Below are 17,953 nucleotides of genomic sequence, written 5' to 3'. Positions count from 1 at the left end.
TTTATACTTTTTAAAGTAAAATAACAAATTAATAGATGTGCAAATAAGATGCAGTAATGCAAGCATGGCCACATTAAAAGTAAAAATAAATAATAAAAATGAAAATAAAATAAAAAAAATAAAAAAACATGTTTCCACATTTCTTACAACACATCGAGAACATCACTAACATCGAACGTCAACAAAGTGTAAAAGTGTTTGATTTTACAATTCCCTTTGTAAATATAAATATAAATAATATAAAATTAGGAAATTTGTAGTGCAATGCCGTTGGTGAAAATAATTGGTGCGCATCCTACCACATCGGCGGCAGCCGCTGCCGCAATTGAAGCCGCCACCCACAATAGACGGTTCACGGACGATATACCGGCTGAGGCGCCAAAGAAAATCCAATTACCAGATGTCAAAATTGATGATGACGATGATGATTTACATATTTTGAATACAGTTCCACTGTGGAAGGACGAAACGCCGGAGGGTGTGCTCGCCATGCGTAAAATACACACCGACTATATAGTGGCGGTGCATTTGCATGCGCTTGGCTTCTTGGTGTTGGGTATCACTCAGTGGATATTGTTATCCAAAATGTAGGTGCTTTTTGTGTTCTGTGTGCGTATGTGTATGTGTTTTTCGAAGTGAATTGAACTATTTGTTATTTTGGCGTTTGTCATGTTTGATACGTTATCGTTGCTTTTTCTTTTTGTTGCAGCGAAGCAGTGGTCCATTTTGTGAGAGGACACTACCACCTCGCATTGCTGCCGTTCGCCTTGGGTTTTATAATGCTGATTATCTTGATATTCTTTTATGAATTCATAACGATGGACAGACATATAACGCTATTTTACACATATGTTGTCATAATGGTATGTTTAAACAATGCCTAAAGGTATGCTTACCACACAAGTTATGACTTAGACGTCGTGCGTTTCGAGTGCTATACCAGAGAATGTCAGCAAAATGTACATATACTGTTTGTTGATTTTGTATACCAGAGTGTCGCTTGTGAGTCGTGTTGAAGTGCATTTGAACAAAGAAGATGGTTAGGTCCGAATTGCATTCTAATCGGTTATAACTTATCCAAGAAGTGTTTTGCTGTATGTTCTCACATTTGTTGGTTCTCGCGATCAAACGCAAGTGCGTTAGAAACGATCTCGCATTTATATGCTGCTTAAAAAGATCCCCTTTTAAATATAGTACAGCCATATGTTGCTCGCTTTTAGGCGCTATAACTTTCATCTATTTAATACTCACGGCTTTCTCTAGCATACACACTCGGAAAGTCGCACGCAACACTGTTTACCTTACAAACACAAATACGCTACCACTCATAAATACATTCATGTTCAGACCTTTTCTTGCATTTAACTTGTGTAATTTTTCCATAGCTTCAGCTTTGCTGCGTCCCAATGGCACTGCCCATCTGCGCAGCCCATTGGAGTCAGTCGCTGATTTCGGGTTTCATCTTAGTAATTGTCATTGTTATAGGCATCATAATCTCTCATTCAAAAAGAGTAAGTAACCGTTGTTTTCCGCAGCTGAAATTAGCAGATAATCGTATGTGTTTGCTTTGCTTTGTTGTTCTCACATAACTACAGGACTATTACATATATAAACCAGACTTTATACTGGCATGGACCTGTCGTTTCTTTTTAATCTCCTCAATGGGTATTATAGTTGGAATATCATTGCCCACCCCTTACTTCGATGTGATCATGACGTTAACAATGGCATTTTTCGTCTCACTTGTAAGTATCATCACACACACACACACACACACACACGAGAACGTACAAAATAGCACATTTCACTAAAATATATATATATATATATCTTTGTAGTTCACATTTATGTGCGCGAAGGCTATAAGCAGTGCCGAATTTGTTTGGTTGGACGATTATGGTCCGCATATGTATGGCTCGATGATATTTATAAGCTACATGACGCTCTTCGCGATGGGTATACTGCTCTTGGAGGAACTCAAAGAAGCAGCCAAATGAAAATATGAAAATACCAAGTACCAAGCACATAAAAAACGGAAAGGAAATAGTGTATAAAGTTCACAGCCTCAGCTTCAAGTTAATGCTTACATTTACGTTCCTAAACTTCCTTCTAATTGTATACAAGAAGATTATGTTAAAATTGCACAAAAGTCAAACAATAGCCGTTCTAATCAATAAATATGTTCCCTTTATGTATGTATGTATATATATTTTTGATATATTGTATTTTATCAAGTTTATAATTTATAACCGGTTATTGGAGTAATAAACACCTTTAATGTTTTCCAAAAATGTTGCTTAATTTTATTTATTTATTTTTTTTTTTTGTAATGTGTATAGTTTACATTTTGTAAATAGTTGTTGTTGGTTGATTTTATTTTTCTCTCTCTCGCTGTATGTAGAGTGTAAATACTTCGAAAACGCAGAAATCAATATGTAAAGTAATTTATGTAAATATACGTGTATATATGTGTATGTGTGTTTACTCTGTATATATTAAATATATAACAGCAATATGTATATATATATAGTTTTACAAATCGTTTTAATATTGTATATGTAAACATGTCAAATGGATTTCTGCTTTTTGTTTTTTACTATTAAGCGCACGACAAACGGCTTTTATATTACAAAACTTAAACAAACACAAAAATCAAACAAATACTTTTTTTTTTGCTTTTTCTTAACATTTTCAATTACAATTTCATTCAGATATCCGTTGTATATGTAAGGCATACATTTATGTATATTTTTTTTTTTTGTATACTGTTTAAAGACATTCAGTTAGAGCTGTATTATTTAAAAAAATCTAACAACGATCCAATGCATAAATTGATTGTGTGCGTACATTTTGTGCATTTTGCAAATCACCAATGAATGCTTGCAATCAAAACAACAAGGAATCATCATAAGGCCACTGCGTTCGTCTGAGCTTTTTAAGGTGTTGATGGATTTTGAATTTGGTTATGCGGTTCAGGGCTGCTACCACCGGACGGCAGGAAGGATACTGTAAATGAGTAGAGTATAGAAAATTTGTTAAATACAAATTACAACAAAAACGCTTTAACAAAAAATTTTACGTTCGACACGTAATTCGCTACGGTTTACTTACACAATTAGCACAAAATGGCTTTCGCACGTAACGCGTGGGTGCAAACTTTTATTTAACCTACTTTAAAAAATATTTACCTCTTTTTTCTCTTTTAAATTATTTTTAAATCAAATAAACTAATAGCACTAAACACATAGTATATAGAAACAAACACAAATTCATAGAGTTCATGTATATATTTAAAATGTTGATCTTCAACTGCTAATTGGTACCACTTAAGTAAAGAGCATAACTGTAAATAAAAAAGTCGCAAAAATAGCGTGGTATAGTTTTCAATACTAAAACAATAATTTTGTTTTTTTCTCATTAAAAATCCATGAGATTAGCGCAAACCAAATGAAAATGTGAAAAGAAAGCAAAAATCAGCAGTGATAACGGTGTTTAACTGATAAGTAATGCATGTACGAAAGAACCCATTGAGGAGACAGTATTAGTCATAAAATAAGTGAAAATGTTGTAAATTAAAATTAAAAGAACGCAATTAAATATTAAAAAATTATACAAAAAAATGTTACTAAATAAAAATTAAAAAAATATGGTAATTAATACTGATACAAAAGCTAATATATTAGACAGCAAAAGTAAATAAATATTAATTAAAAAATCTGTAACCGTAAAAATATATTAAATAGAAAATAAAATTATATTTATTTTTACAATTTATTACAAATAAAAACATATGTATAATATTAGTTAGTATAAAATGAGCTCAGAAAAATTAAAACCTTTGTACTAAATAGCAAAATGAATATAATTAGCAAAAAAAAAAGGAAAAGTATATAAAAATTTAAAATAAGATCTGCAGCCGAAAAAAATATATTTTTCGAAAATTAAATAATATAAATTATAGTTATTGGTATAGATTACATACCCTTATATAAAACCGAAACTTAATGTTGTTATTGTAGAAAACTATTTAAATATCTTTATTAGCAAATTTATGGATTAATATAATCTAAAACCTTTCAAATAAATTGCACCGCAGTCCAAATGTCAAAAGCCATATACGTATGTAATTGTGCAGTGTAGAAAATCCATTATTATTGTGCACAATCAATTAAATTTAAATTACACATAACAAGCAGCAATATTTACTCACCGATTATGATAATTAAGAGAATCACACCGATCACGCCCATGATGATCATCATTTTCATGTTAGCCCACCATTGTTTACGCTTCAATTTTCCAGCTTGCTGTTCGAATTGCGAGGCACCAGCTTCCAGCGCATCTGCGCGCTCGCCCAACTCCGAGAGTTTCTGATCGCGCTCCAGCACTTTCTCCACATTCACACGCATAATACCGACCACTTCATCAACCTTGGCTTGGGTTTGTTGCAATCGCTTTTGCGCCTGATTATTATTGCTGGTACTGGCAGAGTTCGGAGGCGGGGGTAAAACAGGAAAACTATACAATTTTATACGGTTAGATTACTACATAGAACAGGGTGTCCATTTTATTGCGGCGAGTAGCTTATTAAGCAACGGCTAACCCACCTAAAACACCCTGTATACTCATTTGTACAATACATAGACATTACAGTTTGCTAGACTACATTCTTTACCACCAACTATTCAAGTATTCATTATACATATGTACACAACTAATAGCCTAACAAGCGCACGATACATTTTATGTTTTAAGTAACTAATGATTGCATGCAGTACCAACTGTGAAATACTCCCCACTTGCCCTTATTAAATTACCAAAATAGTCATATCAATGTTAATACAAATGTCAGCTAACTTTTTAAGGCCATTCAGGTCATGCCGGCAACGGCGAAGAAGTTAAGCCACAAACGGTCACAAACATAGTTATAAATGTGCGTACGCTTGTGTGTACATCAATTCAAGTTAATTCTATTTCTGCACTCTGAAGTCACTAATGGAATTTTAATAAAACTTTGTTTGCCTCCACGCAGTTAAATGTTTGTATGTAAATTGTCTGCAACAATAAAGCAACCCACGTATTATAGATAACTAAAATGTAGGGAAAATACGAGTACATATTTTCGTAGGTGCAAACATATGTATCTACGTTACCAATTCTATTGCACTGACCAATATGGCGAATATGTGCTAATTGCAATTGTAGCACTATAGTCTAACGAACTGATAACACACTAGCAAGTAACTAGATTATAACTTTCATAAATTAACACACAATGATATAAATAAATCAGCATTCTTACTCAGTTGATCCAGATGGTGCAGGAAATTCATTTGGGTTCTCCATATTTTCAAATTTTGTTGTTCTTCCGAACTTTGTGCGTCAATTGCTGGAACAAAGCGAATGTAAATTAATAAAACAAACTCGTAATTAAGCGCTAGCTCGCACAAAAGAACTGTGCTAGTAGTCAAGTCGTCGTAGACATCACGCAGCCCGTCGATGAATCAGCGCCATAAAATGTACATTTTTTTTCCTTGTTTTACTAAGCGACTTGTTGCACAGTTCTAAATGAACTTGAAAAACACTTGAACTTACCTTTATATTTCTTTTAAATCACAACACTAATATTGTTTATACTTTTGTGCGTATTTTATGTATCGCAGCAGCAAATACACAACTTTTTCAATCAGTTTTAAATGAGAAACAAAGTAAAATAAGGAAGGATCGTGGAAAGTGAACAAACTGCTCGTCGTTTTTGTCTTCTTTACGCCGCTTCGTTGGATGATGAATGAAATTTTAAACGAAATGAATGACAAAGGGTTGCTAATGCAATCCAATGTGTGAGAATGTATGCGTCGATAAAGCAGTACATCTTGAAGAAAACTACGAGTGGAAAATATTTTTACTTACATTTAATCAAAATTATATATTTTTTAATTAAATATAAAAATGAATAAGTGAAAATAGCGCATATCTATCAATATTTATTTATCTTTTTATCAAAAAACTATTTAGTTTCATACGTGGCAAAAATCTGATGAATACAACACTTCTCAGCGCAGGGTGCACCAAATAAATAAATATTTGCAGTAATTTAAAATTTCATTTTGTTTTTAGTTAATCAGTTTTAAATATTTTTAACGCATTTTTTTTTTATTTTGCAATATTTTAATAGGCAATACATTATTTAAAATATAACTATTGCAATTTCTTTTTAGTCAGTGACTGTCTTCCAAAGAAAAAATTTAGAAGTTCATACTGTTTTATAGTAATTTATACTAAATTTGAGTTCTTAAGCTATCTTCTAGTAGTCTAACTTATGTTGATACGAAAGTAAACAGAGATTTAGTGAAATTTTTGATAATATATGTATATCTTTATCTTTATAGTCGATTTTTATAAAAGGAAAAGGATTAAGATTGGCTCGACAACAGAAAAATTTAAGCTTCCTTGGGCTTGATTCTTATTGTAGTTGTGTTCTTGATTGTTTCAGACAAATAGAGGTGACCAGGCGTTATTGCATCATATGAGAAACTTTTTGGTACACGAGAATTCCGAAGGGTGTTTTATTGCGTGGTGGATCTTCGGTAGTTCTCAATCAAAATATAGTTGCCCTTTTGAAAAAATAAACACGGTTACTTACTATATAACGGTATTTTAATATATAGCTATATATTTACTTTGAAATAAAGAACGCTTTACGACTTCCAAAACAAAATATCGACATAATTGGTCCAAAATCGTCCGTACTTTCTATATTAAGCTGGTAATGTTTAAAAATCAACTTAAATTACTTAAAAGTCAAGGAACTCGGCGCTACAGTTCAGTGCACCCGCACTTGTTAATCACTTTTAGTCTCAGCGACAATTGCTTCGACACCCATTAAAGAGGCTTCTCTACAATTACATTCTTTAGACATGAACAACTTAACAACCTAGTTAAGACAAACAAATTATTTATAAATAAATCAATTATATGATTTGGCATAAGTGAGGCATACAAAATTTAATTTTAAGTAAATTTTAAGAATAAGAAGAAGATCTTATGTAAAATATTTTATATGGTTTAGTAAACGTGAATCTCTTCTTACACTAGCCTTTGTAAGATCCAATCAGCGAGACGACGAAGGACACTAAGGCTTAAAGTTTCATATAAAGATTAACCTTGAAAGCAAAGGTCTCTTCACTAGCTTAAGCTTTTCTTTTATGCATGGCTTTGGCTACGCAAGAATTCGAACTGAACTTGATTATTTCATTACACTGCGAGCGTCTGTGTGCCTATAATTAATATTTACAAATGTCGCCAAAAATTAATAGATGAACTTGCCTATACGACGACCTTCTTTAAGGTCCGTTGGTTATACGATGGTATCGCAAGCAATTACATACATGTGTCTTTACTTTAGATACATTTGCTAGAAGTATCACGGCGCCATAAACCAACATGTGGCAGCAATAATCTTTATTAATTTCTATACGCCAGCTAAGTAAATGATTTCTAACAAACATACAAATAAAAATATGTATGTATATTACCAAGTATACAAATTAATTACTACTCACTGCGAATTTGAACATACATATACATATATGTATGCATGTCGGATTACTCACCTATCCACAAGTATTGTGAATATGTATGTATGTATTGCTTTAGTTCACGCCTAAGTTGGGCAATTTTCCGCAGTGTACCGTAAAGTTCATTATGTCATAAATAAATTCCTTATAATTCGAGCGCGTAATAAATAGGCGTTCATGTGTATTTTGCAATGAGATGGGAGATGCGCTGCGTCGCCGTGTTATGTTGAAGCCGGATTCATGGTCACGGTCAGGAAATTAGAAAATTGTAACGAGTTCAACACCCACGAAAATTGTACCAAATGAAATTTGCCAAGAAAAGTGTTTGCTCGTATATTATTTGCTATTTTGGCATACAATTAGTGTGTATGTATCTTTGCAATTCTTATAATTTTGAGATGGGATACCAAAAAAAAAAAATAGTTCTCTGGAAATATTATTTTAATCATTGAGTAGAGTTGTTTTTTGCTAATGACTGTTTAGTAGAGGTTTATATATATATATTTGGCGTAGGCACCGCTTTAAGCGATTATAGCCGAATCCACCAGAGCGCGCCACTCATTCCTCCTTTTTGGTTTTTGGCGCCAACTGGAAACACCAAGTGAAGCCAGGTCACTTTGCACTTGGTCCTTCCATCGGAGTGGAGGCCTTCCTCTTCCTCTTCCTAGAGGTTTAGTACCTTTTATTAATTCTTATGCATATATGTTTTAAGTGAAACTCCTTCCACAGGTCATATTTTAGGAGTCAAATAAATATTTTTTATTTATCAGAGCGGAGTAGTTTTCCTCTAATATGAACTTCAAAAACTGAAAAATTGACAACATGTATCGTCTTTCAGATAGTGAACGAAGATAGCCCTTCTTCTTCCTTTCTCCTTCTGAATGTAGCCAGGAAAGCAACTTCTACCCAACCCTATTCGATGGGTTTTGATAATTTTTTTCTCATACCCATGTGTCATTTGTTGAATTAAGAAATCGGAAAACTATATGATAGTAATGATATGTCTTCCTCTTAATTGGCTCCATAATCACTTTTTTCACCCAACTTTAGGACGGATGTATAGTTTAGTTATAGCTGAATCGCCGTTAGTGCGCCACTTCTCTCTCTCCTTCGCAGTTCGGCGCCAGTTGGAGATTCCAAGTGTAACCAGGTCGCTCTCCACTTGGTCCCTGCAATGGAGTGGATGCCTTCCCCTTCCTCGGCTTCCTCCGGCGGGTACTGCATCGAACACTTTCAGAAGTGGATTGTTTTTGTCCATTCGGACAACATGACCTCGCCAGCGTAGCCAACTAATCCGATTTAGATTAGTTAGAAAAAAAAATAGAGTCATTTAACACAACACAAGCGAATTAAGGAATCCTAATAATGCACTTGAAACATTATAACTTGGCTCCTTCTTCTAGCGGTTGCAAGGTATATACAGGGCTGATGATCCGTCGACCGAATTCCCATCTTATCCTGTAACACCTTAATCTCTGACAGTATACCCCGCCTTGTGATCTTTAAGATGAGTTTGTCTTTGGGAGGGCTGATAACATCACTAAAACTTCTCAGTAACAGTTTTTCTAAGGAAAGTCCAGAAACCTCTGTAAGTCGAATTAATAATAGTGCGCAAGCGAAACCAGGTCGATCTCCATCTGATCTTTTTAACGGAGTTGGGATCTTCCTCTTCATCCCCTCCAACTAGCGGGTACTGCATCGAACATTTTCAAAGATGAAGTGCTTTCGTCTATTCGGGCAACTTGACCTAGCCTGCGTAGCCGCTGTCAATTGTTGGCTGAGTTATGTCAATGTCGTAGATTAACTCGTACAGTTCATCGTTCCATCATCTTTAGTATTCACCGTTACCAATGTACAAAGGACCATACATCTTTCGCAAAAGCTTTTTCTCGAAACCCCTAGTCCCGTTTCGTCGGATGTCGGCATCTCCAGATACCGCTAAATATGTGAAATAAGAACCGCTCCCACGAACGGAATAACAACTGAACCGAACCTAAACCATAAATGGCCATAAATTGTCAAGTCTATGCAATTTTAGGATTGTTTTATGCTACACAAAATATGGTGCCTGGCTTCGAATTGTCGAGACGTAAGTACACTTGCAGTTTATTTCGCGATAGAATATACTCGTATTTCGTTCATCTCCACATCCCTTCATTTACTTCTCATTAGGTTCTTTAGGCTGAAAGGCCGTTGTTGATTTGACTTCCAAGGACTTTACTTAATTCCTCGTCTGAAATTTATTCCATTTTACCGCTCAGACGAACGTAGAAAATCCGCGATATCCGTTTTTAATGGTAACTCCAATTCATCCCCCCCGAAGTGTGATGAAGTCGTTGACATTGAACTAAACGATTTTTGGACAAACTTTCAACGTAATTTAGGTGGAAATTTGCATATGTTTATATAATCGCATAACAAACTCACATACACACATCAAAGCTTCGCATAGTCAACTTTTTTTTTTTTTGTGGTAGACACCCATGTAAATAGAAGCTACAGATTTTCTCATTAAAATTTCCACAATTTTATTGTGTTTGTTTGCGCTTATTTAGTTTTTATGTTCTCTCTAGTTTTACTCTAATTATTGCATATGATTTTTATGAATTTTAACTAACGACTTTTCCACGCTCAGCTGGCACTTTGGCGCTTTTTCTACGTATTATTTTTGTATTATTTGTTTTTTTTTATTATTATTTATTCTGGCTTAAACATTGAATTAAATCATTGGCGGTGGTGGCAATTGTGTGCTCTCGCCGGTGGCAGAGAGACAGCCACTGTCGCCCTACACCGCTAATTCGGAGCTCTGATCAACTCTGGTTGCTGCGCGCGGCTTCTCTTCGTTTCGGCATTAACAACAACAATAACCACGTTAGTATTATACCAAAATGATTTGAGCCCAACTAAGCTACCAAAAAATGATTACAATGCTATTAAGCGGCTAACTGATGGATGGCAAAGAGGAGAATATTAAATAAATACCAGACCAAGAGCCGGGATGCGCGCATTCGCAGTGTGTTTACAAAACAAGAAAGTCAGCGCGATTCGTACGCCGTCTAACTTAAAATATAAATTCTGACTGAGTCAAATCCATATCGCCTGAGGCTTTGAATGAGTTGTGGCTAAACAGCAACAAATATTCTAAAATAAGACAACAGAAGACAATTCGTCGTGAATTTGCAAAGTGTTGTACAAATGTGGTGTTGAAGTGAAGAAAAAAGAATTAGAAATTCTTATTTGAAAAAAAAAAAAACTATATTGTGTTGAATAAAATACGAATTTTTAATTAATCGCAGCGATAGTCGGTGCTTTAAGATATAAGGATGAAGCAGCTAAATTTGGTATGTAAAATTCAAAGGAGTGCTTATATACGAAAAGATATTGAAAAATTGTGTGTGATTTATAAAAATCTAGCCAAGTTCATTGTTAATAAAAAAAATCCGTGCCAGTGACCTGAAATAAATCATAGGAAGAATTCCTGGAGCTTTTAAATCATTTTTATAACAATAACGCATTTAAAAATGACTCATTCACAATATTGGATTTATTAAGGATAGCAGCTATTGGGTTTGGGCGAAGAGCAGAGTTCTTTAGAACCAATGATATTAAGAAAATCATTTCCATTAAATTCTGAACGATCCTTATATTTTCAGAGAATTTGATTTTTATTCCATTTCCTTTTTCTTCTTCGTTAGGGGTAGTATTTAAGGATTCGACAAATTTTTGTTTCAATAAAAAAACGTAGAATTCTGCGGAATTTTCTGATGACGATTCCAAAATCCAATTAAATATAATCTGTTGATTGTTTCGTAGTTTCAAGTCCCAAACGGACATACATGCTTCGAGAAAGAGAATTGTAAGACCCATTAGTTTCTTACACTTACTCCCCGCCCGTGTGTCAATTATACATTTCTCGAGATGATTTTCAATCTCAATGATTAGAAATATAAATTTTTTAAAGGTAGGTAGGTAGATTTTCATATGAGTATTAGATTGGAATGGAGAAAGCATAAAGAGTATAAGGAAATTTCTATCAGATTGAACCAGATTGCAAAATACAAATTTGTATTTAGTTAAACACAGTAGAAACTATATGGGATGGGGATGGGGCCATATGTAGAAGTTCAGTCAGGAAAGTTTCTGATTGCCATTCACTTGGGAGTGGCCAGGAACGATTGGCTTCCGGTTTTAAACCAAGTATCCTCTGGGTAGCCAGCAGACATCCGTTTGAAGGCGAGCTAAAATGAGAAGGCGAAGCCCGCTACTGCGGTTGTGCGTAGGATTTGGGACCCACCACGTAAAAAAAACCTCCCCCAATGAAAGACTAAACAGTAGAAACCATAGCTTTGAGAATTACTAGCGTAATTTTTACTTCGATGGCATTTCAAAGGGTTCGATTTTTATCTACATACATATAAAAAATATATTAATTAAGCTCTATATGGAAAACTTTTAATAGAAAACAGTTATTCAATACGAATTATTTTTTGGTTTCGTGAAATTCTAGTTCGGGACTTGAGATTTTTCCGACTAAATAGGGATATGAGAAAATTTTGATTTAGTCAAGGAAAACATCGCATATATCACATAAAAATGTAGTTATGGCAGTTTTTTGTATAGAGAATAATCTTTTTACGAACTACTTGACTATAATGACGCGTCAGCTAAACCTACTTGCCATTATTTATTTGATAGTTTATGATTTTAGGAACCATTTTATTTTGATAAATTCTGATAAATATTTCATACTTCACTAGAAGAATCACAATTTACAGATAGGAGAAGAAGGTGACTCTTTTAGTTCTTCAAAGTGAACATAAAAGTAATATTTTATTGTTCAGAACACAAATAACTTTTAAAATGATTCTTCAGCTTGAATGGCTCACTAGTTCTATCGATATAAATGGTAAAAAATGGTCATGTTCGTTGTTAATTGCTGGAGTTATATGGAAAAACTATTAAACTGACTATGGAAATCTGACAGAGGCTACTTAAGAACCAATATGACTAAGTGCATTTAATGAGCCGAAAACTCAGTGTACCATACCCACTAAAATTCACTGGTCGTGAGTAACACTTTTATTTTCAGTACTAAAAAGACTAAAAAGAATGAATAATAACTATAAAACAATTATCATATTACCCTCCCTATAAACAATAAAAACTTTATGAATTGGTTTTTTAAACACATACGTACATACAAGTATTATAGAAATAGAATGAAGTACAGAATAAACGAAAGTTATGAAACTCCAAAGTACATTTTCAAGCTCCCGCGCAATTGCCACAATGGATTGACCACATAACTACATACTTACAATATATATTCCTATTATTATGTATCGCGTATTCTGATTCCATGTATAACATGTATGTGTGTAAGTATGTAGGTACATATGAGTGTATTTCACATATTCGTAAAAATATTTTTATACCACAACACATAACATAAGCGGAAGTGGCTCCTGATGCTTGACTAGCAATGCGTGGAGAGCGTGCGCGCGCGCTCACTATTTCAGCATTTTGACCAATTGCCTGACTATTCGATTGGACTATATGCATTGTTGCTGTGTCGCATGAAAATATATAAATTTTTTTCATTGAAACAGCCTAAATGCCCTCAGGGCTGTTGCTGCTGCTGCTGCGCGTCCAAAGAATGATGTCAATGTTATTTATCATAATTTCATAAAAATGCGAGCGACAACAAAAACAAGAACAATAAGGCCCAAAAAATGTAGTGGCGTCAACAAATGAAACAATAACTTTAGTATTTATATAAATCAAATTTTTCACTGAATAATTGGCCACATACATATAAATGTATATGTAAATCTGTAATATATTTACTTAACTTGCATTAATTAGTTGCGGTGCGTGGTCAATGGTAATAGCGCTGACGCAGACAGTTTTGTGACCGCTGCTTGTGGTTGTGGCGCTGACAACGGTGTCCATCCAGCAAAGTGTTAAACGCACTCACTCGCTAAACTGTTGATGCGCCATATATATTTACACACACACACGCACGTGCATAATTAAAGCCATAATATTGTTACACAATCACACAACAGACCTGCCTCAGTTCGTTCTATGCTGATTGACATACGGTCATACGCTAGTTGTTGTTTGTGTGGCTTTTCGCCACTTTGGTACACGAGATTACTCGCTAGCGATCGCCCAATATTTATTCTCATAATTGCAGATATTCCGACATATCGTGGCACATTCGGGTAATCGCTGCCCCAAATAACTGTTGAATTGTGAAATTAAATTGAACAAATGCCTGCGCGATCGACAAATGCCAAAATGCGGTGCGGTATGAAGATCGGCGAGTTCAGTGGCATGAAGATCAATCGATAACGGGATTATTGCCCTCATTTTCCACGAAATATTCGTGCGTGTTCCTCTGCACATGCTCATATGATTTAATGGCTTTTCCATCGACTACAAACATATTTACCAATAAAATTTTTATATGAAAAATGAGCTTAATGAGGCCAAATGGTTTGGTGGAAATAGAAAGATACTTTATGATTTTGATATTATATTGGTTTAATCGAGATTCATTTTCGACAAAATTGCCATTATTAAGATCTCCGAAGACAGCAGTTTAGCGTAACCTCTAAAGTCTGTGCCTTTTTAAGAATGATTGACCCCATACTCCCCTTTATCGAAAGTAAATGTATTTCAAGTTCTGCTCAGTTCATAATTTCCCAGTTCACTTGAACCTCTTATATATACATATGTACTTCGACTAAATTTCTATACAATTAATAAACTTCATCGATCACCTTTTACTCACATCTATAATCGATCCTCATACTCCTTTCACCCAAATAAAGGTTCTCTGGTTGGCGTTACTCCTCCATCAAGAATGGCTAACGTTAACATCAGCTGCGCAACAGCAGCAAACCACCTCCAATGCGCAGTCTTCGGTTGTGCAATTATACGATTCGAATCGTGGTGAAAATGCGGCAGCCGCACCAGCGGAAAGTGTTTTGGGTTCAATATACCGCAAGAGCCGGCAATCGAGATGCGTGCGTTGCTACGAAGATCGGTGCGTATATTTCGAGAAAAGTATTATGACAACTGAAAATAATTATGAACTCAAATTTTAGCTATGGCGATGATCGCAGTCGTTACTACGGAACTAGCGGTTATTCCAGCCATTCCGCGGACAATTGGTAAGCAGAAATGTAGATTTCTAGAGTTAATAATGTGATACGGAGATGCACAGCGTTTTTGATACTACATTTCAACTCTTTTCAACTTTTTCAGGTATTACCCATACGATCGTTATGATGATCGTTATCGTTCCGAAGATCGTTATCGCACCGAAGATCGTTATCGTCCCGATTACGATCGTTATTCGTCGTCTTCTTCCATGGCATCGTCATATTATCGTGATAGGTGAGTAATGATTTAAGTATTTATATCATAAGGGAAAAGCATTGATATTCCACATCTATTTCAAGTTGATACAAAGCGTAGGGAGCTAATAGTTGTATTTAAAATAAAAAATGGCTATTAGAAATGTTAAAAAAGTTTAATTGTTGCTGATTATGTGATTTTTATTTAGTCTTTTTTTTTGATTCGACTTTGCAATAATTAAATTGTTGCCAGCTTTACGTGCATTACGTCATCTATAGTGACTTATTGTGGAGCGCTTGTATGATCGCTTGCAGTAGAGTTCCAAACAAACAACAAAACAAACAAAAAGTAGTAAAAATGTCATATTTTCATGATGTCTGAAATATTTCTGCACAAATTTGACTCTTAACTCAATTTTCTATTTTTCGTCGCAGAGATGATCGCTTGGGTTCGCGCACCTATGATCGTTATGATACACGCGGCTATGATCGCTACGATCGTCGTGGTGGATACGAGCAGGATCGTTATGGCGATTATTCGCGTGGTGAGTTTGCAAAGTTTATATTCATTTCAATATTTTATATTTATTTAATAATAATTAATTGCTCCCAGATCGTTATTATGAGCGTCCACGCGGCGGCGCCAGCTACGATCGTGACTACTACGATCGCTCCACCTCATCGCGTTATGACTATCGCAACTATCGTCCCTATGATGAAACCTACAGGTAATGTGGCGTGGATTATTATTGAAATATATTATATATTTAAGTTTTATGTTGTAGTAAATGTTTTTTTACGTTTACTTATATGTATGTATGTATGTATTATTGGCGCTTTTTACCACTTTTTTTGCTTTTAATTTTAAATATGCAAATTCTCTCTTCTTATTCTCATTGCATATTGTCTTTACTACCGTCACTGTAAAAATACTGCAAAACAACAACAATACTAAACAATTTTAATATGTACATATGTAAAACAACAACACCAAATCAAACTCTCTGTCTTACCGCTGATTCTCCACTTTGTTGCACTTGAATTTCTCTAAACTAAACAAATATATTTTACAAATATATGTGTGTGTCTATATGTATGGTAACAACAAAACCACTGCTTACAAAAACATGCGCACGCAAATCTCGACAACAACTTTTTGCATCAACGCTCTGCCTCGCGCCGCTCCAACCGCTCCAATCGCAACTCCAGAGGTCAATCGGGTTTTGACAATTCCGGCCGCGGTTACTATTTCGCGGGCGAAGATAACGATCGTCAGCGTTACCCGAGCAGCAAGTCGGGCTACGATCAGCGTGCTTCCTCTTCACCCTGTGGCGTACGCGTCACCGATTGTCCCTATGCCTCCAGAGGTGGTAGTGGCGGTAGTGTGGGTGGTGGCACAACACAGGTCACTTCGCGTCCCATAACTAGCCAACATGGCTATGATTACGGTTACAGTTATGGTGTGGGCAGTAGTGGTAACGCTGGCAGTAGCGGTAACAGTAACGGTAGCGGAAGCGGCGCAGGCGCTGCAACACGCAACACAAGTGCAAATAATAGCAACAATTCTAGTAGTAGTCAAGGTTGGAGCTATGTTGATGAGCGTGATAAGGCGTCGAGTGTGCGGGGAAACGGTAGGGATGAGAATAGAGGACGCGAGCGAGAGCGCGAGCGTGACAGAGATCCACAGAGGTAAGTTGTAGTGGTTGGTGGCGAAGGTGGAGGTGTTGGTTTCTAAACTAATATATTATTCATGATTATCAAGCGGATTTTTTTATTTTGATTACTATCTATACTAACGGAAAGGTTTTTTGCATAGACTACATATAGATCAACAGTTCCGTTCACTGAGTCACTCATTGAGCGACTGTTGAGATCATTGAGAGGTTAGGAGAAGCAGAGTTTCTAAAAAGAGTGAACGATCTTTACATATCACTAACTGGTTTTCCAACACAATTTTGGTCCTTCCTTCACTATGTGTTCGCCTTAAGTTGTAAACTGAATATCACTTATTTTTTCACGAAAACTTTTAAAATACGAACCTAATACAAATATAAAACGAATAGGGTTGCCACTCACTTGTAATCTGCCAGTGAATGGATAAAATAATTAAAAGAAGGCTTCTACTTCTCTCACCCCTAACAGCTCTGCCTACGGTAGCCGACCGCCACGTCCATTAGGTGGCAGCTACCTCTTCGATCGGGACTCGAATACGGTAGGCGATGAGAAGATGGCGGACAATGCAGCAGATAAGGATACCAGTGGTGGCAATGCCGATGGCGTCAGCAACATTTCGTCATCATCAATGACTGGCGAACAAAATCGTGATATGAATAATGGCGGCGCCAACGGTAATGATGGCGGCATGGCAAATTCAATGCAAACGAATGTCAGGGACAAGCAATGAGCAGATCAGCAAAATCAAGAATTAAAAAATTATATATATGAAAGTAATAATAAGTGAGCAGACATAAATTACAGTAATTTTTCCCTATATACGAATATTTTGTAAAATCTAATCACCGATTGGTAACTATATGTATGCAATGTGTGAAGCAGAAGACAAAATTCAATCTCAAATAAAGTATTTTGTAAATGTAAATGCATTTACAATAAAATTTGTATAAAAAACTATGTCTGGTTATCATTACATATAAGATTAAACTGGAAAAGGAAGACGTTTCGAATTTTAATTCACTCGAGTCAAGCGGATGTACAGTTATGCGCTAGAAAGTTTTGAAAGAAATCAGCTTTTGCGTTGGTTAACGCTTTACAAAGACGACCGCATAGATAGAGAGACTCCGAAACCGTTTCTCTATTGTTTAAGAGTTATAACAACCGTTAGGTGAGCAAATCGAGTATACCTTATGCAGCTTGTGAGTATAGAACACTAACAATTTACGTGCTGAGTTCAATAAAAAAATTTACGATAAGATATTGGTGATTCTTCATTGATATTTTTAACACCCAACATGGCATACGAACATATGTTCGTATGTCTATAAAATATGA

General features: G+C 35.3%; 3 protein-coding genes across 6 annotated transcripts; 2 read left to right on the top strand and 1 right to left on the bottom strand.

The window, feature by feature from the left end:
* Nucleotides 1-142: 142 nt before the first annotated feature.
* On the top strand, nt 143-2,533 carry LOC105212143 (uncharacterized). The gene is made up of 5 exons (XM_011183932.3): nt 143-587; nt 710-863; nt 1,386-1,511; nt 1,596-1,745; nt 1,839-2,533. The coding sequence occupies exons 1-5, from the start codon at nt 265-267 to the stop codon at nt 1,995-1,997; spliced, it is 912 nt and encodes a 303-aa protein (XP_011182234.1). The 5' UTR covers nt 143-264; the 3' UTR covers nt 1,998-2,533.
* On the bottom strand, nt 2,274-5,803 carry Syb_1 (synaptobrevin). Of its 3 annotated transcripts, none has more exons than XM_011183934.3 (4): nt 5,596-5,795; nt 5,303-5,389; nt 4,211-4,518; nt 2,274-3,006 (listed from the first exon to the last, which is right to left on the bottom strand). In XM_011183934.3, the coding sequence occupies exons 2-4, from the start codon at nt 5,344-5,346 to the stop codon at nt 2,936-2,938; spliced, it is 423 nt and encodes a 140-aa protein (XP_011182236.1). In that variant the 5' UTR covers nt 5,347-5,389; nt 5,596-5,795; the 3' UTR covers nt 2,274-2,935. The 3 variants fall into 3 exon arrangements, with proteins under 3 accessions (XP_011182236.1, XP_028895944.1, XP_054089234.1); XM_029040111.2 differs by having other exon boundaries at nt 4,211-4,482; nt 5,596-5,793; XM_054233259.1 differs by having other exon boundaries at nt 2,913-3,343; nt 5,596-5,803.
* Nucleotides 5,804-10,571: 4,768 nt separating this feature from the next.
* On the top strand, nt 10,572-17,536 carry LOC105212146 (ATP-dependent RNA helicase ddx23). 2 transcript variants are annotated; one of them, XM_011183938.3, is made up of 8 exons: nt 10,572-10,918; nt 14,417-14,631; nt 14,693-14,758; nt 14,853-14,984; nt 15,380-15,489; nt 15,558-15,672; nt 16,154-16,633; nt 17,087-17,536. In XM_011183938.3, exons 1-8 carry the CDS (start codon nt 10,901-10,903, stop codon nt 17,346-17,348), a joined length of 1,398 nt encoding a protein of 465 aa, XP_011182240.2. In that variant the 5' UTR covers nt 10,572-10,900; the 3' UTR covers nt 17,349-17,536. The 2 variants fall into 2 exon arrangements, with proteins under 2 accessions (XP_011182240.2, XP_054089227.1); XM_054233252.1 differs by having other exon boundaries at nt 17,061-17,262.
* The last annotated feature ends 417 nt before the right edge of the window (nt 17,537-17,953 follow it).

This window comes from Zeugodacus cucurbitae, chromosome 6 (assembly GCF_028554725.1).
Source record: "Zeugodacus cucurbitae isolate PBARC_wt_2022May chromosome 6, idZeuCucr1.2, whole genome shotgun sequence".
NCBI lineage: Eukaryota > Metazoa > Arthropoda > Insecta > Diptera > Tephritidae > Zeugodacus > Zeugodacus cucurbitae.
Note: the sequence above shows the minus strand (reverse complement) of the source record. Positions and strands in the feature narration are given on the sequence as shown.

Excerpts from the sequence above, each read along its gene's own strand:
- LOC105212143 (XM_011183932.3), top strand. The coding sequence starts at position 265 with ATGCCGTTGGTGAAAATAATTGGTGCGCATCCTACCACATCGGCGGCA. Across the intron at positions 588-709 it reads TGGATATTGTTATCCAAAAT|CGAAGCAGTGGTCCATTTTG; the intron begins GTAGGTGCTTTT and ends TTTTTGTTGCAG. Across the intron at positions 864-1,385 it reads ACACATATGTTGTCATAATG|CTTCAGCTTTGCTGCGTCCC; the intron begins GTATGTTTAAAC and ends ATTTTTCCATAG.
- Syb_1 (XM_011183934.3), bottom strand. The coding sequence starts at position 5,346 with ATGGAGAACCCAAATGAATTTCCTGCACCATCTGGATCAACTGA. Across the intron at positions 4,519-5,302 it reads GCACCATCTGGATCAACTGA|TTTTCCTGTTTTACCCCCGC; the intron begins GTAAGAATGCTG and ends AAAATTGTATAG. Across the intron at positions 3,007-4,210 it reads TCTCTTAATTATCATAATCG|TATCCTTCCTGCCGTCCGGT; the intron begins GTGAGTAAATAT and ends ACTCATTTACAG.
- LOC105212146 (XM_011183938.3), top strand. Across the intron at positions 14,759-14,852 it reads AGCCATTCCGCGGACAATTG|GTATTACCCATACGATCGTT; the intron begins GTAAGCAGAAAT and ends CAACTTTTTCAG. Across the intron at positions 14,985-15,379 it reads TCGTCATATTATCGTGATAG|AGATGATCGCTTGGGTTCGC; the intron begins GTGAGTAATGAT and ends TTTTCGTCGCAG.